At 41.3% G+C, this 24,857-nt stretch overlaps 1 protein-coding gene across 1 annotated transcript in view; it reads left to right on the top strand.

The window, feature by feature from the left end:
* The window catches only part of ARPP21 (cAMP regulated phosphoprotein 21), a 101,823-nt gene that overhangs the window by 21,890 nt on the left and 55,076 nt on the right, over positions 1 to 24,857 (top strand). Inside the window, exons 10-14 of the mRNA XM_054708005.1 lie at positions 1,663 to 1,764; positions 7,872 to 7,909; positions 9,994 to 10,053; positions 14,300 to 14,529; positions 20,772 to 21,005. Coding sequence (XP_054563980.1) covers positions 1,663 to 1,764; positions 7,872 to 7,909; positions 9,994 to 10,053; positions 14,300 to 14,529; positions 20,772 to 21,005 — 664 coding nt within the window. The remainder of the gene's footprint in view (positions 1 to 1,662; positions 1,765 to 7,871; positions 7,910 to 9,993; positions 10,054 to 14,299; positions 14,530 to 20,771; positions 21,006 to 24,857) is intronic.

The raw sequence follows: 24,857 nt of genomic DNA, 5'->3' as shown, positions 1-24,857 counted from the left end.
TGCATGTATTGGGGTTGGGATGCCACAGGCTCCGAGCTGTTGGGAAAAGCTCTGTCAGTCGCGTTTGCAGATGTCTGTGTAACTATGGCAGTCCTTCCACTCCCTACAGCTTTGTCCTTCAGTTGTGCACAAATTGAGCTGGATTATCAAAGCGGACCGCTGATCACCCGGTGTAGCTGTAAAGAACAAACCTTGTTATGGTGAGGACAGGTGGATTTTGCAACTACCCTACAATCAGTCTTCACAGCAAAGAACCAAGTTCATGTTTTAGTCTCCCAACCCTCCTCCTGCCCATGTTTTATTGTCTGTGTAAACTGTCTGCTTGTTTTGCATGAACTGTAGCACAATTCTCTCTCTCTCTCTGTGTATTTCGCTTGTGATAAAACGTTGTGTTGTTATAGGTAGCCTGACTCAATGGTACCTCGCTAAGGGGGGAGATGTTTTACTAAATCTCTTCGTGGCTTCTCCAGATGGTGTGGGGTCCAGAGCTATTAGGGAGAAGGCTAAGTAAATGGCAAAAGAAAACAAGTTTCACATGCAAAGAAGAGCAGTAGAAAGCCATGTAAATGCCATTACACTTTGTGTCTCTGACAATCAAAATAGATTTTTTGAAAATGTCTTTGCTTTAAAACCCTTAAGGGCAAGATAATAAGCATCTCACTCAAGTTATTATTTTAATTACTCTCGGTGAGTCACTGGAAGGCAGTATGTGCGTCTCCGATGCACTTAAAAAAAAAAAAAGAAAGAAAGAAAGCTGTTCATCATTTGTATCTCATTTCCTCCCACCACCACCGACACCAGCACCCACCTCCGAGCTCCACCGTGGCTCGAGTTGACTCTGAGACATGTGCCTGCGTCGTGTACTGAGTGGGTGTTTGTTGAATGGATGGATGGACATGGTTAGGGCAGAGCATTTTGTGAGGAATGGCAAGATGAAGACGGGAGGGTAGGTGAGATGCAGGATGTGGTTCAGATGAAGAAGAGCAGTCTTTATGCTGGGTTCTTTGAATGTCACCTGAGATGTGTTGATATTGACCCCGATCAACAAGCACATTTCAAATTTAATTCCTACTTCCTATGCCAGATGCAATTCCCAGAATCAGTCATTGAGTGAATAAAAAAAATAGGCTATAGAGGAATAGTGCCCACGTCTTCCTTCCCACCCATTATTTCTTGACCCCCTTGCTGGGTTTCTCCAGTCCCCAAGTTTTCAAAGCCATTTCTCCCCCTTAGCTACCTTGATCTAGCCGTCACGTGCATGTTTACCAACACTCTGCCTCCTTCTGAGAAGTCAAAGCCACACAGGTTAGCAAAGGAGACAGAGTCCATCACTGGTGAGCTGTCACATAGCTGAACTGGCTGAACACCTGAGGCACATCCAGGTACTTCCGTTTCAGAAACACCTGTGCTACTTGCATCCAGCAAGGAGGCCACCAGCGAACATGCCCTGGCATTGCTTGTCATGCACACACAGCACACATGCCCCGTCCTCCCCACCCCCCACACACACACACACAGCTTCCTCGGGGACCAGAAGGAGTGAGACTTTTCATGCTCCATTTGTTTAAGTGAACATTTATTATCCTCAGCTGACAGTTGCTAAACCGCAGACTTCTAACAACTCGACTTGGATAACCCTCCTGATTTCTTTTCTCTGTTCAGCAAAACAGAATGCATCCATTTAGAGATGACAGACGAAGTAAATCAATTGAAGAGAGAGAAGAGGAGTATCAGAGAGTGAGGGACAGAATATTTGCACACGATGTGAGTAGTTGTTTTAATTGCCTCTTTAGTGCGGTCCTTCCGTCAGCAGTAAGGCAGCCTCATTCCCCAGACAGCGAGCTGGCAGGGACGCAGGAAGCTGGAGCCAGGGAACACATCGACCTGCAGCAAACTCCAGGTGTTTCTGGAAGAGGCCCGGGTTCAGGGAAGTGATGGAAAAGGAGCCAGGGGCTCGCGCATGTTCCTAGCATGTGACCGGAGTGGGAACTGCGGTATAATTTTGGTCAGTTCAATAGGCCTTGAGTACAGAGACAGGTGCCAGGTTTGAAGAGATGCCTTGATGCCAGTATTGGCCAGGAGATAGGTGTCTCATTGCTGTCTTTTTCCTATTAACCCTGTGCAATAGAATCAAAAGAAGAGTATGCTGATCACACACACGCACAGAACTTTCTTTTTTCTATCTTTCTTATTTCTGCATTCTTAGCAAGCATGGGCCTTTTACTATAGCAAAGTTAAATAATGATTATCCCCCCCCCCCCAATTTCAGATCAAATTAGTTTTGTAAACAGTTTTCAAGGGAATAATGACAAAACAACCTCTTTTGTTCAAATTTCCACTAATAAGATGTGGGGATTTTTTTTAAGTCTTTTAATCACTCTGGTCAAAATAAAATGCAATTAAATTAGGTAAAAATTAATAGGTACCAAAAAAAAAAAAAAAAAAGGACTGGATTTAAATGTAAGAAAATGAGAAGAGCAAGCAGTTGCCATAGCCATTCCATCCCATGAAATCATCTGCAGCCTCCTGTCATGTTGGGTCTGCTGTCTGCAGAAGCAGGGGTGTGAGCTCCTTTGTGTAGACTGGGCCGACACTTCCAGATCTCCTGAGTCAGGTGGGGCACCTAACCTCCTGTTGCCATTTGCTCCTGGAGGCTCTTGCAAAGCCAGCCTAGTGGCCTAGGCTTCCGAGCTCAGCCTGGAGGAGGACTGCTGTCCTCAGTGGGTTCTAGCCCAAGCCAGTTCCGGGACCTCCAGCCGGTGCTGGTCCTTTAAGATGAGGCTGCAGAGGAAGCAACACTAGCTGTCCATTCCCTTCACCTTTATACAGGTTTCCGGCATCTCTTCCGGGTCCCCTCTGCCTTTCTTGGATATATTACAATCAAATTGTGCCGATTGAATACTCTGGCTTGGAACTCTAGAATGAGGAGAGTGGGAGAGACGGAGATGGAGGTAGCCCTAGCTGGATGATGTTTGGGTGCAACACTAGAAGATTCTATACATGGGTGGCCTAGATTTTTATTATGGTCAGAGTTATTGATGGTGCAGTCTGACACATGGAAGCCTTCAGTTGTGTTTGCTGGGTACAGAATGAAATAATGAGAGGATCTGTGCTAGTGGGCTAGTCCTGCTAGTGTAAGGAGGCCTCCTGTGGCCTGGAAGTGGCATGTTCTTGTCTGGTGACCTTCATGGAGAGACACTTTTCTGAAAGCCAGTTCATTCTATCCCCCCCTCCCCCCTCTCTCTCTCTCTCTCTCTGACACATACACATTTTCCCTCTTTATTCTGAACTTCTGTTCAAAAGTAAATACTAATTCAAAAGCAAATAGAAATCACCCAGACAATGTACAAGCAACATTATGCTTGTTTTCTCCCAAAAGTAGCGCCACATTGCCAGACACTCAAGAGCCAGGGGACAGAAAAGAGCATCGCTGATGCCTGCCTGTCCTTCGCATCTAGTAACAGGTCATTATGGGGTCAAAGGGTCAGCATGACTTCCCTATGCCCCTATTAAGCAGATTAATTGTAAAGGACCTGAGTCCCTGGTTAGAGTTTGGAGGCAAGTGTTGCTGCTTAACCATTTGTACATGATAAAGCATCTATAGATGCAAGCAGTGGACCTTTTTTAATTAAATTCAAAATATCATGGCAGTTAACTGGTTAAGGCCTCGATGGCCTCTTGCTGCATTGACATTTAAAAAAAAATAAAAGCAGACTTACATGGGAGAGAGCTTCAATGCCAAGCTATTGCCGTAACCAACCCATTCCATGCAATCATTCGACATCCTCCTTTAAAGGCCACGGCTTCTTCTCTCTGCGAGAGAGAAGAAGCATGGCCAGCATGTCTGGCTTTCCTAATCCAGCCTTGTTTCTGACCCTACCCTTCACCTGATCTCTTAGGGCAAGGGTTCCTCACTTGGCATCCTGCACTCAGAGTAGGTTCATAGACGGGCTTCGGAGATTAAATAAAGTCCCAGAAATTACCTGCAAGATGCTGTGTTCATGAGCAGATGTGCATTTTTCTAAGGAAAAGGTCTCTAGTGTTTATTTGATTCTTGTAACTTCCATCATCCTGTAAAGGCGAAGGGCCACTCTTCCTCCCTCATCTGATAGCTCTACGGAGACTGCGCAGTCATACCACCGACCTTCCCTGGGTTAGCTATTTATTGCTGCACAGAAAATATTCCCCAAATTTTTCAGCTTAAAACAAAACAATACTTCTTATCTCACGGTCTCCATGGCGTCAGGAATCTGGAAGTGGTTTGGCTCAGTGATTCTGGCTCAAGGCTCAAGGTCTTTGACGAGGTTAAGGTCAGGCTGTCAGCTGGGCTGCAGTCATCTGAAGGCACAGTGAGTGGGTCGGTGCTTCCAGACTCACGCCCATGCTGCAAGGCTTCAGCTCCTCGCAGGTTATAGGCTGGAGATCTCAGTGTTTACGATGTGGGCCTCTCATTGGCTGTTGAGTGTCTGTAAGACATGGCAACTAGCTCCCCCAGTGCAGGTGACCCAAGAGGAAAGAGATGGCCTGAAATGGAAGACACCGTCTTTTATAACCTAATCCCGGAAGTGACATGCCTCCCCTTCTGCTGTATCCTGTTGAACCCATACTCTGGCCCTGGTCCCATGAGAGAAGTATGCTACACAAGATGGTGAATACTAAGAGTCAGGATCATTGGGGGTTACCCTGCATTAACAGGATATTACTGTTCCTCCGCTGTTAACACAGACTCAAGGACATAACAGTGATATGAACTTTCTTGAATATATAGGTGTCCCCAAAAAATGTATACATACTTTGAATGATTATTCATTCTAATGGGTTAAATCTGAAAAGAAAGAAATATCAATTGAGCTATCAGCTGTTACGTGTGTATACATTTTGGTAGGACACCCTACATATAGTAACACATCTTCCTATCACTTATACAAAGACAGGACACTTTAATAACCTTCATCTCTGCAACTCCAGGTTTCCCAAGGGATCATTGCTGCTGCCCAGACTGTTGAGGTCCATGGATAATAATTAAACTCTATGAAATCAATTATAAAACAAATGCAAAGAATCCAGCATAAGGAAACTAAGTTATAGACATCTAATCTCTTTCTTAGCTGGTCTTTAATATAGTTCTCTCATAGTTTAAAAACAGGTAATAAAGACGGTTTTCCTTGCTAATTATTAAGTAGTGGAGTCATTCAAACGAGTTGATATATTTATATACTTAAGCAGCTTTTTTTTTTTTCTACTTGAAGTTGCAATGGAGAATTCTAGAGAAACATTCCCTGGTATTTGCACTTCAGCAAAATTCAAATTGATTTTAAAATTTGATGCATTCTTGATAGTTTATAGATGAAATGCATTGTGATGTCTAAGGTGTGTGTGTATCTTGTGTGTGTGTGCTTTTTGTACATAGGTGCACAATCAGAATATCCAGGTTACTCTGGGATTTTCTAGAAAACAATTTTCACATTCAGCTTGAGAACTTTGGCACCTGGAGACAAATGTGTTCATTATTTGAGAACTAAATTGTTGTAAGTCAGAACACAGAACAATTTAGTTCTCAAATAATAAATAAGTGTATTTTGGTCGTCAGACATGTTTGAAGTATAACTTGTATTTCCTTCAGCTTGCTTCATGATGAAGCCTGTGCAATGCTGCTAGTTTGGGGAGGGTTCATTTGAGAAAGCAATATATTTGAAAAAGACATGTTTTGTCTGGAGAGTGATTTCTGAAGGATATTGATGTGTAAACAGGGCCTCGGGGAGGAGCGCATCCTGGCTTGCTTTCATGTTCTGGGATTCCTCCTCTTCGAGGACTGATAAGGGCACTGGTGCCACCTGGATTGGGGGTGGGATGTGGGAGAGAAATCTGCAACCCATTAGGCAAAATCGTTTTCACCTTAAAAAAAAAAAAACAACGAGCCCTTTATATCTGAGAGTGCGTGACAGCTTGGAACGCTGCATTAATCCCTGTGACAATTTTACCTCTCCCTGCTATTAAAATGTGCAAGTTATTAATACTACTTATTTTTGAAAGTTTATATGCATCAGCTACTGAATGACGGCCCATAGCCATTTCTGTGTTATTTATGAAAATGTGGTGGAGGGATGATGAGATGATTTTTATGACCTTTCCACAAAAATCAGAAAAAGTACTCTTGGGATGTGTTTTAAGGAAAGGTATTATTAACCTGTAGGTGCTTTATTATTATTATTTTTAATTCAAAGAGTTCAGACTGCTTAACTCTTCCCAAAATGCCATTAGATTCAGGCGTGTGAAGAGGTCAGAATGTCTTTGATCAACTCCTTCAAAGTAGTGGTAGAGTTTCAGTAATTTCGAAACCCAGCCAGAACGTTGTAAGTGTAACTGACCTCTTCCCAGCCCGAGCTGAGCGGTAGTAAAGAACTGAATTCATAATGTGTCTCTGAGACAATCTCACTTTCTTTCCCTTACCATGACTTGACTCAAGCCAGTAGCAAAACCCAAACTAAAGGAAGTAAAGACAGCAAGATATTTCCTGTACTCACAGATCTTTTATGAAAAGCTTTTTTTTGGAAATTGACTAAAGTTTTTGCCTGTTGTTAAATAAGGTTGGGGCACACTTGACCTCGAGGATGCATGTGAGATGCACAGAGGTTAAAACAGGAGTGGTTCTAAAGATGCCCTCACCAGGATGCTCAGACCACTGAGAAAAACATCACGCCCAAATCTAGCCCTTTGGTTTTAGTGGAAGGAAATGATTTCTCCAGTAAAAAGGACCGAGAAACCAATATCCTGCTCTCTGCTCTGACTAGTGGTTACATTAACAGCATCTTCAAATTCAAGCATTTGCTATTGAAAGGTCACTATTATTTTTTTAGTTTTATTCTCTCTTAAAATGGACCTGTTAAACTTCTATTTATTCCTTTAGCAGGTCACTTGTCCATCATTTAGAAAATGGACACTGTAGGAGGGTGGATATGTTTATGTTTAGAAACTCAACCGTTTGAAAATGGTTTTCTGTTAATTCCTACACACACACAGTCACTATATTGTAGGACCAGGGCACCAGATTTTGTTTGGACGTCTCTTTTTTCTGTTGCTAAAATTTAATTTGATCTGCCTTTCCCTCTCATGTAATGATCATGGAATTTTATTTTCCCTGCATTGTGTATAAACACAAGAAAGCAGAGAAATAAGTACTAGGGTGGGGCGTGGAAAGTAAGAGGAAAGTCATTTGGTTTTCTATGTGAAAAACGAAGAAATCTTACATGGAGGGTGACCTTTTTTTTTTTAATTAGCTTCATTTCATTTTCATTTGTCTTCTGCTCCTCCCTCCCCCTTAAGATTGATTGATGGCATCTCTTCAGTTGTAAGAGTCTTGCTGTCAGTCTGTTTCATGAGAGTCGATCATTGCCGGGTGATAACGGCAGGATCGTGGCTTTGCACTCTCCCCTCCTGGGGTGGATCGTGCCAAGCTTGCACGCTCTGCCCTGAGTTGAACCTGCCATCGGCGCTCTTGAAGGCTGCTGCATCTCCCCAGCCCCAGAAGAGACCGCTAGCTCAGGATCCCAGGGTCACAGGTTTCTCCGGCAGGCAGTTCAATCCACGTCTCTCTTCTTCTGACCTTGATGCTGAACGGGCTCAATCTATTTGAAACCTAGAGGTGCTCTGGTGGAAAAGTACTGTGTGCTGCATGAGAATGGTTTCCGCTCTGACTCTAACCTATTTTTTTCCTTTTTTATTTCCTTTTTTTTTTTTTCTAAAAATGGTACATATGTTTTCTTAAAAATTTCCCCCTTGGAGGGGAAAAATGAGTTTTAAAATCAGGCAAGGATTTGGGATCCCTTCAGCATATCCAGAACCTCTGATACAATCCTTTCTTTATTTTTCAGTCAGTTTGCTCCCAGGAAAGCCTTTTTGTGGAAAACAGGTAAAACGGAATTTGCTTTTTTGTGTCTTTAGAGGAACAAAGTGCGTCATGTGTGTCCTGTATACTCATAGAGATATGCATTTCATATATAAGCGTGTGCTTAAATATATGTATCAACAAATACATATATTTATGCGTACACACCTATATATGTACACATATATGTTACTTAGCATGTCTAAACATTATTTCATTGAGAAAAAAAAATTATCTCAGTCACTTCCAAACATGAGTTTAAATGTTTTGTTTTTTTAATTTAAAGTCTCAATTTCTGGTTCTTCCAACAGTTGTAATTGCTACTGTTCTCGCCAGGCATGAAAAAGTATAAATGTTGAGACCCCACAGGAACTTGCAGTTTCATTGGCTGCTAAAAGCACTTGTATATTTGGTATTAAGAACTACTTCTTTGCTGAAACCAGTTTGGCTCAGTGGATAGAGCGTCGGCCTGCGGACTCAAGGGTCCCAGGTTCGATTCCGGTCAAGGGCATGTACCTTGGTTGCGGGCACATCCCCAGTAGGGGGGTGTGCAGGAGGCAGCTGATCGATGTTTCTAACTCTCTATCCCTCTCTCTTCCTCTCTGTAAAAAATCAATAAAATATATTTTTTAAAAAATAATGTTAAAAAAAAAGAACTACTTCTTTGCTCCATAATTATATATAGCTATACAAATAATAATTAGAACACTATTGTTTTATGTATCTCATTCTAAATTACCTACCAGTCTTTATAAAAGGCCTAACTTGGGAGTCTTATCTAAACTAGTTTGGATTTAGCAGTACACTTGGCTTGCGAGTTAGTAGGAGGAGGTGGTTGCTATGAAATGAATAGGTTACAAAATTTATACAAAATCTGGAGCATAAGAGCAGAAAAATTTTCAAATTTAGCTTATACCTTTTAAAAATAGTTTTAAACTGACATAGGTATTAAAATGCTCCATTAATTTAATTGCAGATTTTTAAGGGGAATTAAGAATTCCACATTCACTGTATTACTGGGTAACTTGGAATGGAAATATGGTTATTTTAAAAGTGGCGGTTACTTTTTATTTTAAAAGTGGCAGTTAATTTTATTTCAGGTGTCAACTTAATGGGTGGCCCCTATAAAATTGATTAAAATGCAGACTGTTTGATTAAATTCCAAGACTTACAGAAAGTTTGAACTGGGCATTAGAAATGATTGGTGGGGGGGGAATGCCATCATTTATATTAGCAATTAGAAATCTTCAAGTAACTAAGTCTCTCAATTGAATAGTCTTATTTTGGAAGAAAAGATTAACTTAGAAATCAAGTCTACATGAGCATTCAAAAACAACTTTAAAATTCATGCAGATTCAGACTGGTATTTCTTATTTACAGTACAGTTAAGAATCCACAAGCATTAACATCTTAGGGATAGTTCTGAATAATTCCAAAATTTTATATCCTTACCAAAAAGATTAAGTGAGCATTTATAATTTAGTTTAGTGGGAGATCTTATTCCCTAGCCTTCTAGCCAATCATTTTCTCCTACTTTATTCTATAATTTTATTCATTTATTTGGGTTTTGTACAAATATACTGCTAATATACTGTGTCCCTTTTATTAAAATTAGGCTGTATTCATCAATACAATAATTGGTGACATACATACATTGCATATATGAATAAGTCTTGATGTTCCCATAAAGCAAAAATTTAATGGAATGGATTCCCTACAAAAATAAATATATCTCTTAGATGCCTACCTTTGGAAAGTCAATATTTCACTATGCTCAAGAAATAAGGAAAAACTTAAATATTTCTCAAGAAAAAATAGTCCCAACTAATATATTTAATTAAATATCTGTTGTATCTATATCAATTACTTTTCTTCTCCTCTTCTATTCCCTCTATGTCCTCACCTCTTCCTTTTCACTTACTAACATCAGTGTTTGAATCCTAGGGTAGGGAAAAATGCTGACATTAATTTATTATGGCAAAATTAAATGTCATACAAATAAGACAGTATATGGGATTGATTTGAAAGACAGGTGTGTTATACTAGAGTACACTTCCATTTATTACCTTTAGGTTTTATGTCATAAAAATCATGTTTTTCATTTCCAGTAGGCTCTTGGAAGACAGTAACATATGCAATGAGACCTATAAGAAAAGACAGCTCTTTCGGTTGGTATGGTTTACTTTTCTAAAACTGTGTTTTCAGATTATGTGGCAGAATCAATGTTAAGTATAAGTGTATTGGTGTAAAATATCTCTGTTCATGAAATAAAATATGTTCAGTTATCTCTTTGTAACGCTTGTTACAGAGCTAGGGTGGAAGCCATATTGGATAATGTGAGATCCAGGACTGGGAGACCATTACTTTGATACAATCCTTCAGCGGTCTTCCTTTGATTTTCTGGTTGTTTTTATTTTCTCAAGGGCTAACTTTAGAAGCACACTGATTTAACATTCCCAAATCAACTTTGGTGAATTACAGAGTTAAAATTTCTCTGGCAGGTTGCAATTGTGTATACATTCCCAACACTGGAAACAAATCATTGATAACTCTATTTGAGTTCTTGTTTTTTAGCTATTACTATCCATCATGCTATTTCAAACAGTATTTTTTTCAAGAACAGATTTTATTTCTAAATGAAAATAAGAGATTGCTTCCAATTATAATGAACTACTTACGTCAAGATCTTTTTGTGGGTTATGGGTATTGGATTATATATTTATATATATATGAATATATAATTAGCTATAATATTAAATTATATTATATAATTAAGTAACTATAATATAAATTATATATTTTTAAGTTGTGAGCTAGGCTAGAAGCCCCATTAAAACAGAGGGATCATACCTATATCACTACTCTATTAAATGTACTTCTAGCATTCATTATGAAACTAAGGATATACACAGTGCTCTTTATACACTTAATACCTAATATATATATTAATATGTTAGTGCTTTTGTGAATATTAGGATTCATCTCTGTTGTAGGACAGGCAAAACAAAGAAAGAAAACTCTTGCTCATTTAGAAGAAAAAAAAACACCAAGAAAATAAATGGATTGTGTGCTTAATGTCTCCCTGCAGTAAATCTGAACTTAGGACCTCATCATTAGAAAAGGGAGAGTAATTGTTCCCTTTACACTTTGGCAGCAACAGACACAGGTTCTTCTTCTTTTTTTTTTTTAACCTCCTTCATATTTCTAGTTGAACTGCATAATCTAATGCCTTCCATTTGTATAATTACATACTTTTCACACTTGAAGATTAAGAAAATAACCTTGCATTTTTCTCTCGAAAGCCCAAGGTAGGACTGGAATGTACCAGTACTCCTACACTCACACACCATGACCTGGTTTGGTTAGGCAACATAGATAAAATGTGGGTCCTTGCCCCTGATTGGCCAGCTAGTTTTACTTAGCCCCAAATCTGGTCCCTAGCCAGAGCCACCATCTCCTCAGATCAGCCATCCTGAATATGGACACCATTGCCCACCAAAATCTCCACGCACAGAAACTCAAGGAAGATGATGGAGCGCAAAGCCATCCACACAATGGTACAAATAATTCAAAGTGTACATCATACCTGACCTGGGGTGGGGGGAGGGGAGGAAATCACTTTCAGACAAAAAGGAAAATAAATGTTGTCAGTTATGTTAATCAGCACAGAAATAGACAGAGTATGTGCTTTATAACTACTCTAGGATCAAATTGTAGTTGTGCACAGAGGGCTAGCTCCTCCTGATGGCCAGACATCTCATCTCCCTTGTCTTCCTGGTTCCCAGTAGTCAGGGGCCAGGACTAGAAAGTCTCTGGAGGGTATGTTGTTGTTTTTTTTAATGATGCTTATGATGCCACACCCAAATAGATATGAAATTCAATTCTGGACCTCACCTTGCCAGTGTTAAGGAGAATAATCAATAGATAATTATAAAATGTGATTTCAGTATGTAAATATCTAGAGATCATAAATTAGAATTAGCTGCACTATTCTGAATTTCATTAATGCTGTCTCTAAAGCAGCAACTTAAATTCTCTCTTTTTTTAAAAAAGATTTTTTTAGAGAGAGAGGAAGGGAATCAGTCATGTGATAGGAAAACATTCAGCTGCCTCCTGCACACCCTCTACTAGGGATCCTGCCCACAATCCTGAGCATGTGCCCTGACTGGGACTTGAACCTGTGACCTTTTGGTGCACCGGACAACTCTCAACTAACTGAACCTCACCTGCCAGGGCTTAACTTCCCTCGTTTAACATGCGCAGATCTTGACTTAGGATGATGATTTGTGCTGGTGGAGAAGTAGAAGAACGTAAGAAAACCTTAGGTTGCCTTATTAGCCAGGGGATTTGGCACAAGTCTAGAGGAACTACACAATGTTCTAGAAACAGTATGCCAGAGGGAAGGGTGTGAATTACAGCACCCTAGCTTGCACCCAGGAATAGTGGCGGACACCTCCTTTGAAGAGAAAGGCCCACCCACACTGGCATTGAGGGGAAGTCTGGATTCCTCCCAGGGAGGTGCAGAGTTAACGGGGAGAGGGACCACTGAAGCAGAATTAGTTATGATCACCCCCACGTGGAGAACTTCGTTCTGACGCACCCTGTCTGCTGAGGTTCAGAACCAACTCAAATGTTTCTGATAATAAGCATTCCAAATTAGCTACAACTGAGATTACTGACACATCCTTTGTACATTTACAGTTGCTAGATACTATTTAGGCAGGCTTTGTCAAAGATGGGTGCAATTAATCAGAAGTCAATGGGAAAAGAATGACGTTGAATTTGGAGATTGAAAAGGGAGACAATCAGAGATGGAAAAACTCCTCTTTCTAGCAGAAGAGGGTACTTTTCCTCCAGGATACCTCCTCTGGCTTTAAATTTCCAAGGACTTTAAGAACTAAAGTCACCCGGCCATTGGTGAGTGTTTGAGACTTCCTCCTTGCAACCTTGTCTTTTTTAAGATGGTCCTTGTTTCTAAAACTGGTCCTAAGGCCCTGAGAACAGAGAGAATGTTTGTAAGGAAATATTAACCAAGGACAGCAGGGCAGGAAGGGAATTTTGTTTTGTGAGTTTTCTGTTCCGCTTCCTCCCCTCACTTGACAAAGTTCCTATCACAGATGAGCTACGTCATTTTTATTATCTCTGGGTCCGTTTACCTCCTTCCATTTTCATGAAATAAAAGAAAAAGCTTAGTAAGTAAAGTTGAAGTAAAATCTAAAATTTTCTCTGTACCTTCTGTACAATTTGGCGCATGTTTCAATCAGATATGCATACCTCTAGCTTCCCAAAGTCCATTATTATCTTTAGAAGAATATTGATCAGCAAAGCTAATGATCCGGTCTGTGAGATTTGGATCAAGCTGGAGTACGTCACATCACAGTCATATGAAAATAGGGGTTATATCTACTGCCTGTGATTTATGTCCCCGTTTACTTATAATCCATGGGAATCTAAGGATATTTTAAGGATCCATTATTTCCAACTGCAGAAAAGGCTGTGAAAATATTAAGTTACTCTTTAAGCGGATTGGAAACCAATGAAAATGCAAATTTCACCCGCTTTCTCTAGAAGAGACATGCCATTTGGTACACTGCTTCCAGATTCTCTGGAGTCCTCAAAATTCCCTTGTGGCTATTGGCTCTCTTCCAACACATTCCCTCTTTTTCTATTTGAATTTTCAACAAGTGTGTTATTCCACCTCTGGAGCTTTGGTGTTTGTTTGTTACTTCCATGGGTCCCCCTGGAATGTCTCTCATTGTTGTTAGCACCGGCTTTTCCATGTGAGAAGGATTAAAAGGCTCCTTCCTCTGCCTGTGAAGGGTAAATCACTGAGAAACATTCTCACCACCAGCCAACCAGCAGTGCCTGTGATTTCTGGGCTGTCCGTCAAAGCTTTCATGAGTTCAGACACATAGCTCGTGACGTCAGAAAATACATTAATAAATAGCCTTTCTGCAACTGTGTGCATTTCCCATAGTCCAATTACTTAATGCCGAAGAGAGAGACAAAACTCCTCTTGGGTGGGCGTTGAGGATCTTTCAAGATCCCAGGTGTTTCCAAGCATTGATTCCTTGTTGACGTGGGTCGGGAGGCTTGATCCTCCCTCCTCTCCACCACAGAAGTCTCCAATTACGTTTCCCACCCTGTTTTTCTAGTTGTTTCTCCTTCACCGGCAGAGGGGTCGCCCGGCATTTCAGTTGGGTGTTGCTCTGTCTGTAACCCGTTATGTGTGATGCGTCCGCCCATCCGTGGGGCATCTGTGGCACTGCTTGGGAGGCAGCAGGTCTGCTGCAGAGGGTTGACGGGAAGGGTCTTCTGTAGACGACTCTTTGGAGAAAGGTCCCACTGTGTGTCCACGACTGCTCCTGGAACGTAACCCTGTCCCCGTGCCTTTGTCTGCCGGCCGTGCTGCAGGGGCAACCGAGATGGCTCGGGGAGAACGTCGGGGAGTCGGCAGAGCAGCTCGGAGAATGAACTCAAGTGGTGCGACCACCAAAGGGCCTGGAGCAGCACAGACTCCGAAAGCTCCAGCCGCAATCTCAGGCCCGCCATGACCAAGACGGCGAGTTTTGGGGGCATCACGGTGCTGACCAGGGGTGACAGCACGTCCAGCAGCAGGAGTACCGGGAAGCTGTCCAAAGCAGGTAGTTAGTACTGGAGGGGGTTAAGTTCTGGGGGGGTTTCTGAAGTCTACCCGAGCTGTAAAGGCACCATTCCCTGTGGCTTTGAGTAAACTAATGATGATGATATTCATCTGGGGTAGACTGAGGTCAGAAGGTACAGTTTAAATCAGTGGTCGGCAAACTGCAGCTCGCGAGCCATATGCGGCTCTTTGGCCCCTTGAGTGTGGCTCGTCCACAAAATACCACGGCCTGGGCGAGTCTATTTTGAAGAAGTGGCGTTAGAAGAAGTTTAAGTTTAAAAATTTTGGCTCTCCAAAGAAATTTCAATCGTTGTACTGTTGATATTTGGCTCTGTGGACTAATGAGTTTGCTGACCACTGGTTTAAATACCAGTACCTCCTCTGGCTAGCTGTGTGTGAAAGTCCAATTATTAACCTCTCTAATCTCTAGTTTCCTTATCTATAAAATGTAGATTATAATAGAATATTACTCTAACCCCCCTCAATAGACTATTTTAACTTACATTTCAATGATTGATATAAAAATGGTTACCAAGCATGTGCACAGTGCAACTGCCCTGTGAAGGTTAGTTTTTTAAAAATCTAACACTATGAGTTATTCCATAAAACATCATAGTAACTTTGGTATTAGTAGTTTCCATTCCTGTTTTGGTATAATGTTAGTATGATCCTGGGCAAGTTAGTTAACCTCTGTGAGCCTTAGTTTTCTCATCTGAGAAATGGGAATAATAATAATAGCACCAATATTTCAAAGTTATTGTCAAAACCAAGAGTTACTATAGTCAAAGCAATACCTGGCAGGTTGTTAGCCCTCATAAGCACCAGTTCCTGTTTGTTTTTTATTATTGCCATGCAATGTTTCCATCCTTGCTTTGCAGATAAGGAGAGTGGTCCTCAAAAGGTTTAGAGTTTCCAAGTAGCCAGGTCCATACATCTGGGTTTTATTGTGTGTTTTTTTTTGTTTTGTTTAGTTTTTGGTTTTTTGGTGGTGCTTTTTTCTTCTTCTAAGTGAATAGTGATCTTTTGAGTTTGGTAGTTCAAGTTTGCATGGGCAGGCTTTGGGAGTTCATAATGATGAGAGAGCTCGAACCATGAACTTGAAACAAATTTAAACTGAAGGAAACATCAACACCATGGGCTTCACGAGTCGGCAAAATACCCCACATGTTCTTCCATTTTTAACTCTTCTTTTTCCCAAGAATCTCTCACCATCGTTTACAAATCACTTTCAAATGTTTATGATTAAAATACCTCATAAAATCCCAGGAAGGTAACAGATGGCCCTTTAGTAGCACTCCGTGAACTCAAGTTTTTATTTGTATTTATTGAGGTATTTGTTTATTATTTTTATTGAATTTACTGGCGTGACCTTGGTGAGTGAAATTATATAGGTTTCAGGTGTACAATTTTATAATACATCATCTGTATATTGTATCGTGTGTTCATCACCCCAAGTCAGGTCTCCTCCCATCACCATTTTAGTTTAGTATGTACTTGTCATTGTTTTGGTTTGGTTTGGGTCTTACTTCAGAAGTAGGGAGGCCCTGACTCTCAGCTAGGGTGGGGGCGAGTACTGATGTTCCCTAACAGGCCCTGGGTCTCAGGGTACACTGGGGGTGCATTCAGGGCCTGGGGTCGCAGGTGAGTGGCAGGCCAGAGACAGGAGGAGAATGCTGAGTGGGCAACACCAGCCAGAGGTTAGACATGGGTCACCCCAGGCTGTGAGTTCTTTGCCCACCAAGCATCACACTCATGCGAGGGGTGTTCTATGAAATCTAGGCTCGTTATGCTAATAGTTTAACATAATTATGTTGTTGACAGACGCCTCCAGAGAAATTATCTCGTGTTTTCCTACATAGGCAGAAAATTAATAGCATTTAGTCAGAGTCACTCCTTTAAATGTACATATCTTGCTACTTGGAACGATTCAGGTGAGCTCACACTGCCTCCTGTCATTTTTATTCACCAATTGGAGAATTCTTGATTTCTAACTCTAATTAATTGCTCTTGGTATATCCCATTATTGCAGCAACTGAAGTCAAGAAAATCCACTGTGGTGCACTTAAGCTCTTGTAAACTAAGAAAAGTTCAATAGTTTTACATCTTCTTAAAAGGCAGAAACCAAGTGCCTTAAATGGCTCACTTGAAAATTCCAGTACACCTAAAGAGCTCTTATGATTTTTAAATTAATCGGCATTCTCCATGCACCAACCCCCAATCCCCTCCAAAGCAAAGCATTTTGGAAAGATTTAAAACACCTCAAGAATGCTAAAATGCCACGTTCTTTGAAGAATGGTCAGAAATTGTAAGTGCTTCAGACATTTTTTTTTTTTTTAAATCTAAGTGTTTCCATTTGAAAGCTTGTCTAGGTGCAGGAATGGAAAGGAAAAAAAAAAGTAAACTAATAATAATAAAGGGGCTCAAGATAGGCTGTCAGAACAAACTCACAATTTCCCAAGCTGCTTTTTAGGAAGCAGAGCTGTCAGTTCTGCTGTCGGGAAACTTCAGAGCAGCACAAGTTTCCAGTTTTTGTCCTCATTGTGCACAGTGGGCTTGCAAACAGTTCTTTTACATCTCAGAAACCAAGTCTGGAGCAGTGACATTTCGGGTGCTCTTCTCCTCTAATGACATCGGACATCGGTTGGAGCTAAGTAGGTTGTATAGACAATAAGAGGACTTTTTCCAAGTGGGAAACATGTTTTCCTACATTTCAGAGGAAGCATATTACTGAAGTCTGAACATACAAGCACAGTCTCTGGGGCCTGGGCTGCCTTTTCCCTGTTGCATCCCCCACACTGAGCACCTGGCCACCGAACAGATGTCCAGCACACGCCCTGGGGGGTGGATGACATCACCATGTCATTACATCCTCCTTGTGGTGAGAATTTGGTTCTTGTGCTGCAACCTCAGCAGTTTCTTGGCAGTGGTGATGTGGTTGAAAAATAGGAGTACGACCCCTGTGTCTCCCCATCGTTTCTCTATCATCCCTCCCTCTTGACCTCCACAGTAGGGGTTCTCACCTTTAGCTGCATCAGTATCACATGAAGGATTTCTTAAGCACAGATTGCTTGTTCAGAAACCATGCCTGGAGAACAACTGTTCTAGAGAAATAGATAGCCTTCCGTTTTGTTTTAATTATTGTACATGGCCTGGCATTTTGTTTTCTGGATGCAAGGCCATTCTTGTTGCCCCCTTCCTAGTCTACACCCTAGAGTATTTTTTTTAATTTTTTAAAAAAATATATATTTTATTGATTTTTCACAGAGAGGAAGAGAGAGGGATAGAGAGTTAGAAACATCGATGAGAGAGAAACACCAATCAGCTGCCTCTTGCACACCCCCCACTGGGGATGTGCCCGCAACCAAGGTACACGCCTTTGACCGGAATCGAACCTGGGACCCTTCAGTCCGCAGGCCGATGCTCTATCCACTGAGCCAAACCGGTTAGGGCCTAGAGTATTTTTTTTAATTTGTTGAAAGTTAAGAGTGTTTTTGAAGCCAATGCAGGACACCTCATCCTGCTGCCACTCCTCTTCTGCATGTTTATTTTCATCATTACACTGATGCGGCCTAGATACTTTCTTCTGCCTTGCAATACTGAATTCTGACCCCTGGATCTGGAAACATTTTCTTGAATTCAGAAAAAGAATACTTATGTTTCAGGGTCCTTAAAAAAAGAAAAATTGCATCAGATGAGTTAGACAGGCAAAGAAGACTTTATCTCAAAATTATTGCAATAGGAGTTACCACTATAACAATAGGGGATGGAGATTAAACTCAACCCTGCTAAACAAAAGGTAGGAGAGCATTAGTGAGCTGGTGGAAAAGTGATGGATGACTTTAGAGAGGTGATTGGTCAATGTGATTGTACCATCTGCGTTTGCTAATTGGTGCTTATCAAAGTCAGGTTCTTACCCTCCCACAGAAACTGACAGACAAGGGCACTATTCTTTTTTTTAAAATTTCTTTATTAAGGTATTACATATGTTTCCTTATCCCCTCATTACCCTCCAACCTCCCCTCCCCCAATCATGCCTTCATCCTCCTGTTGTCTGTATCTATTGGTTAGGCTTATATGCATAGCTAAGATTTGGAAACAGCCTAAGTGCCCATCAGCAGATGAGGGGATTAAAAAACTGTGGTACATCTACACAATGGAATACTGTGCTGTGGTAAAAAAGAAGGAATTCTTACCATTTGCAACAGCATGGATTGAACTGGAGAGCATTAGGGCACTATTCTTCTCGATCTCATTTCAAAGGGATGGCTCCCAAGTCCTCACTAGCTCACACCTCAGATCAGAGTTCTGACATGCCTCATTGGCTCCAGCTCTTTCTCACTGTCTAACCCCTCCGTCCAGACATAGGCATGATCATTTTTATATGACCTTACATGTTGGGGGTCAGAAGGTTTATTGTATGATTACTGTTGTAGTTGTTGTTGTTGAGTCTCTACTAGTGTCAAACTTGGACTGTAACATCACATCATACATGGCAAGTCCTCAAACAAACTCTACAGTTTGCACTGGGGCTGTGATTTCTGGGTCAGAATATCAGTGATGTAGTCTCAGAATTACTCCTCACATTTTCAACTTTGTGTAGATCCTTTATTCCCCCCGACCACCATATGTTATTCAGAACCACATTAGTATTTTAAACTGGTTAGTTGGAGCATCCTGAATTAACCTGAAAGTTTATTAATATTAAGAACCAAGTCATGGAAAAAGAGAAAATTCCCAACTGAGAACATCTGTGGTAGTCCATATGGTATAATCATATGAATGCTTTTAGGAGGCAGTTGGGTCCTGGTTAAATCTTAGTCTGCCAAGAACAAATCCTAGCTCTGTCATTTCCTAGCTCTGTGAGTCAACTTGAGTTACCTAACTTCTCTATGCTTCAATTTCCCTATCCATATAGGCAGTGATAGTACTTATTATTAGGGTTTATCCAGTGCTCACACATACTGAATGCTCAAAACACTATCCTCCTCCTCCTCAAAAACCAGCACTCTCCACTGGCCCCTCTTCCCTGTAATGGCCTGTTCTATTTCTATCCCTTATTTTCAAAGAATCCCAGTTTATTTTAAGGGTACGTTTTAGAATCTTGAAAACAAGGTTAATATATGTGTTACATATGTTAACCTTTAATGCCATAGAAGAGTGCATTTTTTAATGTCCAAAGTCAATAGTGTGTGCTAATAATTTAAAATTTTTATTGTACTGCATTCTTGTAATCTATGATAGCATCCAAATCACACATTGTCTTAAATTCACAGATATTTAAGTTTTGCTTGGTGTGTTTTTTCTCGGATGCTCTGGTTAATAATCTGGTTGATGCCCAGAACGGCCATGGTCAAGGTCCCCGCAGCTACTTGACTCTGGCTGCAGGGAAGAGCTGCTGTTGTCTAACGGACATGGATGTAGCAACTGTTTCTTTGTCCCAGAGAAAGGAGAGGGAGATGGTTATGGCTAGATTCCACCTTGGGAGCTCCTGCACACTGACCTAGTCACCTACATGTGAGAAAGCCACAGTCCACAAGCACGCCCTATGACTTAACCATTCTGTGTCACTTAAAGGATGCTTCATTATTGTCATGCAGACCAAACCCTCCTTGGTCCACCTGTTGGCTGTATTAATAAGATTTCTGCAAATGTGTGAACTACAGTGCGGAGCTTAAGCTCTCCCAATAGGAATGATCCACTTCTTCTGCTCACATCTGGGGGAAAAGATGATTTCCAGCTCTGTGCCTTCACGTTTTAACTTTACAGATATTGAAGAACCAGTATTTAAGAACCATCGGTATGATTAGCATGTCACAGGACTCCTCCTTAAACTGGTCTCTTGAAGCTCTGTTTCAGTCATTTTATTCTCATAACTCCAGTTCAGTAAGACATTCCCATGGCTTTAATTACTCAGGGTGATGGGAGTCTTCAGGCACTGCGTTCAGAGCTTTAGGGTACCATTTGCCAGTTAGTTAATCACCCTAGGGCATGTGAGAAAGCTAAGAGAGTGTTCACTCTTAATCTCATTTTTTAAGGAAATTGACACATCTGAAAACTATGTAGCTGATATTTCAATAAAATATGAGCCCAAAATGTGGGAGGGGCATTCATTATTCCTGCCCTGCAGCTCTCACCTCGAACTCCTTAATGATGGATTATTTAAAGTAGCATTTAGACCCAGAGCTGTGGTTTTTGTCCTCTTCTCTTTGATGAATGACATGTCGATTTGTATCTCTATGGTAGGTTCTGAGTCGTCCAGCAGTGCCGGCTCCTCAGGATCGCTGTCCCGCACCCATCCGCCTCTCCAGAGCACACCCCTGGTCTCGGGCGTGGCGGCCACTTCTCCTGGCTGTGTGCCCTATGCGGAGAGTGGGATGGGGGGCCAGGTCGGTCCAGGCAGCACCAGCTACATCCTCCTGCCACTGGAAGCTGCAACAGGCATCCCGCCCGGAAGCATCCTCCTGAATCCGCACACAGGTCAGTGTACCATTTCCTCTGCTTCGCCAGGGACTCAAGACCAGAAGTTTGTTCCTGTGCTCAGTCTTAGGATTTTACTAGCGAGTTGTTTGAGAATTCTTGAGCAGGAGAGCTTGGTGCATGTACTTCTACGGAGGGTCTGGATTTAGGATCTGTTGCTATACCCTACATCTCCGTACTGATATCAGTATTGATATAGGTATATAGATACAGATGCTTCCAGAAATGCCCACTGTTCTCTGTCTGCTCTTCACTGACCACAGTGTTTCCCATGTATTCCCAGGAACTAAGATCTGGGATCAGTGAGTGATGAACTGGGATACACTAATTGAAACTTGGTGTTTCTCAGACTAAATCCCTGCATAGCCTGTTATGATGTTAAAAGTGTCTCTGCATCCAAAATATTTCATGAACTTGAGACATTAATTGGGACACAATGGATTCTTGACTATAGCAGATACTCCTAATCTTGCCACTTCACCCAGTTCCTACTGGACAATAAGCAATATCAGCGGCGAAGAGGGAACAGAGAGCAAATTCTTGTGTATTTTAGAGATTTTAGGCCTACACTGGTTTTGGTAGAGTTTGGAAAAGTGGCAACTTCCTGATTATGGTTTCTTCAAAGGTAAAAGGCTATTGGCTCTTCGTTGGTTAATTTCTCTAGTGTTTGGTGAACTTCCATAGACCCAGAGCATTGAGCCAGTAGACGGATGAGCATTTGCTTTATGAGGGAGACTTCCCACGCTGGGCAACGTTGCCCATGCCTCCAAGGCCATTGGCAATATCTGCAGACATTCTGATTATCATGACCCCGAGGAGGAGGTAGCTCCTCTGGCCAGAGGTAGAGGCCAGAGGAGCTACTAAACATCCCACAATGCACAGGTCAGCTCCTTACGACACAGGAGTACGCAGCCCCAAAATGTCAGCAGTGCAGTGGTTGAGAGAAGGTTTGACCTTGACTCATCACTTCTTCAGAAGCCTTTGTAGTGACTGAATTGTCTCAAAATATATCTGAGGTTTGGTTGAGGTTATTGCAATGTACTTCTTTGATGTGCTAAACTTGAAAGTGCAAAACCAGATGTACTCTCATAGAAATGATCCGACTCCATCTTCTCACATTTATGGTGCTACCAGCAATTAGGAAATTCAGAGAAACATGAGAATGATAGTAAAATAAGCTACTTGAATAATTGCCACAGTTTCATGAAAACATATGGCACATTCTCAAGGCATGGTGTTTGACTGAGACGTTTTGAAAATGCCATCAGCTTTAGGGAAAAAGAAGGCATAATCATTTTATTGAAAACCATTTGAAAGCTTTCTGATTAGATACTTCTAAGGAGAATATTAGATTGCCTTTATCTTATTTGGATCATGGAAAAGCACTATAAAATAAATTAAAAGAAAACCAGCATCCTATTCATTACTCTGGGCGCTGATCGAAGTACGATCGGACTCTGTTGGCGTAAATTCTTTCTCTTTTAATTGAGATGGTGGGCTTGCAGGCAAGAGCACAAAACTAAGCATTAGTTTTGAGTTGTTTCATTTCCAGCCAAATTGTGGAGTGTTTCAAAAAAGCACAACAGAGTATTTTTCGGGTATAATGCAAGAATATTACTTGTAATGACAGTGTGGCTGTGCATGTGTATGTGTATATTATCATCTGTAATCTTGTTTACAGAAAAAGAAAGCAAGCGCTTTCTGGTGCCAAGTCCTAATTCTTATTCATCGGATGGCGTCATTTAGAGCTGTTGTCAAAATCTCTCCTTTCAGAATGGATCCTAACTAAGGAACAGGATCTAATAAAGCTGTTGAATGAACAGCTTTGCCATACACACTTATCCCATCTGACAAATGCTAGACCTTAAACTATCCCTGGACAAGAAGGAGACTGTATTCATACGTTGTATACTATGGTTGAGTGGTGAGATGTAAGGTGGATTATGCTGTTTCTTCCTTTACAGAATGTTTTTGTAAATTGAAAATATGCACATAATTGTATGTATATGTATGTGTGTGTGTTTGTGGTGTGTATATGATCATGACTGTCTGTCTCTCTACCTGTCTAATCTCTTATAGGACTCTGCTCCTGAAACTGGAAATCTGCCTGCTTTGGGCTGGAACTCCTCTTTCTCTGTCATTTCTGTGAATGAAATCCACACTTGTCATCCTCTGCCAAATACATAGTAGAAATTCCTGGCTGTTAGGAACCAACAGGATATAATTACTTTGCTTCTTATGTCCATTTTTCTGGGGTTCATTTCCTTGTTACCAGCACATTTATATGCCCCAGTGTGAAGGGACCATATTTGGCTATTTTTTTTACTTCCCTAGATTGGATAAAAAATTAGTCTTATGCACTGTGCTTAGGCATGGGTGCTCAATAATCACTTTTAATTGAAATATCAAGTACGATAGATAGATAGATAGACAGACAGACAGACAGGCAGGCAGGCAGACAGGGAGCAGTTTTTCATCTAATGTCTCATATTTGATAATGTGGCTAGGTATGAAATTAGGATTGATGAAATATCTGTTTTAAGCAGGAGTAAGACAAGCAATGATTTGAAAATACAAAGTTCCTGCCAGTCATGTCTTCTAAGTGAAACAAAAACGAAACTTCCTTTGTCAGCACAATTGACTTGGCTCTTGCTAAGCACTAAATATTTGGGCAAGTATCCTTGCAGTTCCCCAAATACAGCCACAAGTTCTCATTTTGTCTGGCCCTAGACTCAGCGCTCACGACCTTGGACCTGTTCTTCCTTTGCTTTTCAGGCATCTAGAGGCTGTGTTTCAAAGTTACCCCTCTGTTAGGTCATGTCTTTGCAAGACAAGCCTGTTCTGAGCCTTGACTTGGATCTTTCTTGGACTCGGCCTCCTTTCGGAAATTTCTAGCAGAAACTCAACTTTGTTTGGCTATTTTCTTTCAACTCAGTGCTATCCAGAGATGCCAGTCGCCTTTGGCATCCCTCAAGTACTTGTCAGTGCCGGGATAGGTTGTCATTCCACTTTGCTTTGCCTTCATCTGTGCAGGTGCATGACTGTGTGATGTGAGGGCTGCCCCCAGGAACTTCACTTTGAACAGTCCCGTGGTCCCGATGGGCCTCCGTGACCCTCTCCTTTTTTTCTCTTTCACAAGACTTCTAGCATCTATTCACCCAAACTGCTCCCACCTTTGTCTTAAATGCCCTGTGAAGTTTCCATGTGCTACCTATAAACATATCTTTGCAAGATCTGGATGAATCCTTGCCTATCCATAATCACCAGCTCCCTTATAATCTGACTAGAGGCCCAATGCACGAAATTCGTGCAAGGGGCTCGGCCCTCGCAGCTACTGTGGCTTGCCTTGGCCCTTGCAGCCCTGGCTTCATCCAGAAGGTCGTCTGGAAGGACATCCAGTCAAATTAGCATATTATGCTTTTGTTATTATAGATTGACCACCTTTTAAACCCTAGGAAAGGAAAATCTCTTTAACTCACCCCCTTTCTTCCTTTTAAAATAAATACCCTTCTGCCAAGCACATGGCAGACGTGCCTTGGTGTTAAGAACCAAGAGCACGTGACTACTTTGCTTCTTGTGTCAGTTGCCCATGGGTTCACTTTCTTGTTACCGATATATTTATAAGCTCTTTCTGAGAAAGAAGGGTCATATTTCGTTGTGTGTTTATTTTTGGTTTTGCATCCTGGAATGGATAACAAAGTCTTAGTCACTGTGCAGGGCTCAATAAGTATATATTAGTAAAATAATACCTATTACACATTATCGATGTTGGGAGGAGAGGGGAGACATGATTCCCCTAATGTCATGTATCGGAGAGGAATGAGCACTCTGCACGGAACCTTTCCTCGGCCC

The sequence above is a fragment of the Eptesicus fuscus genome, chromosome 18 (genome assembly GCF_027574615.1).
Source record: "Eptesicus fuscus isolate TK198812 chromosome 18, DD_ASM_mEF_20220401, whole genome shotgun sequence".
In the NCBI taxonomy this organism is placed as follows: domain Eukaryota; kingdom Metazoa; phylum Chordata; class Mammalia; order Chiroptera; family Vespertilionidae; genus Eptesicus; species Eptesicus fuscus.
Note: the sequence above shows the minus strand (reverse complement) of the source record. Positions and strands in the feature narration are given on the sequence as shown.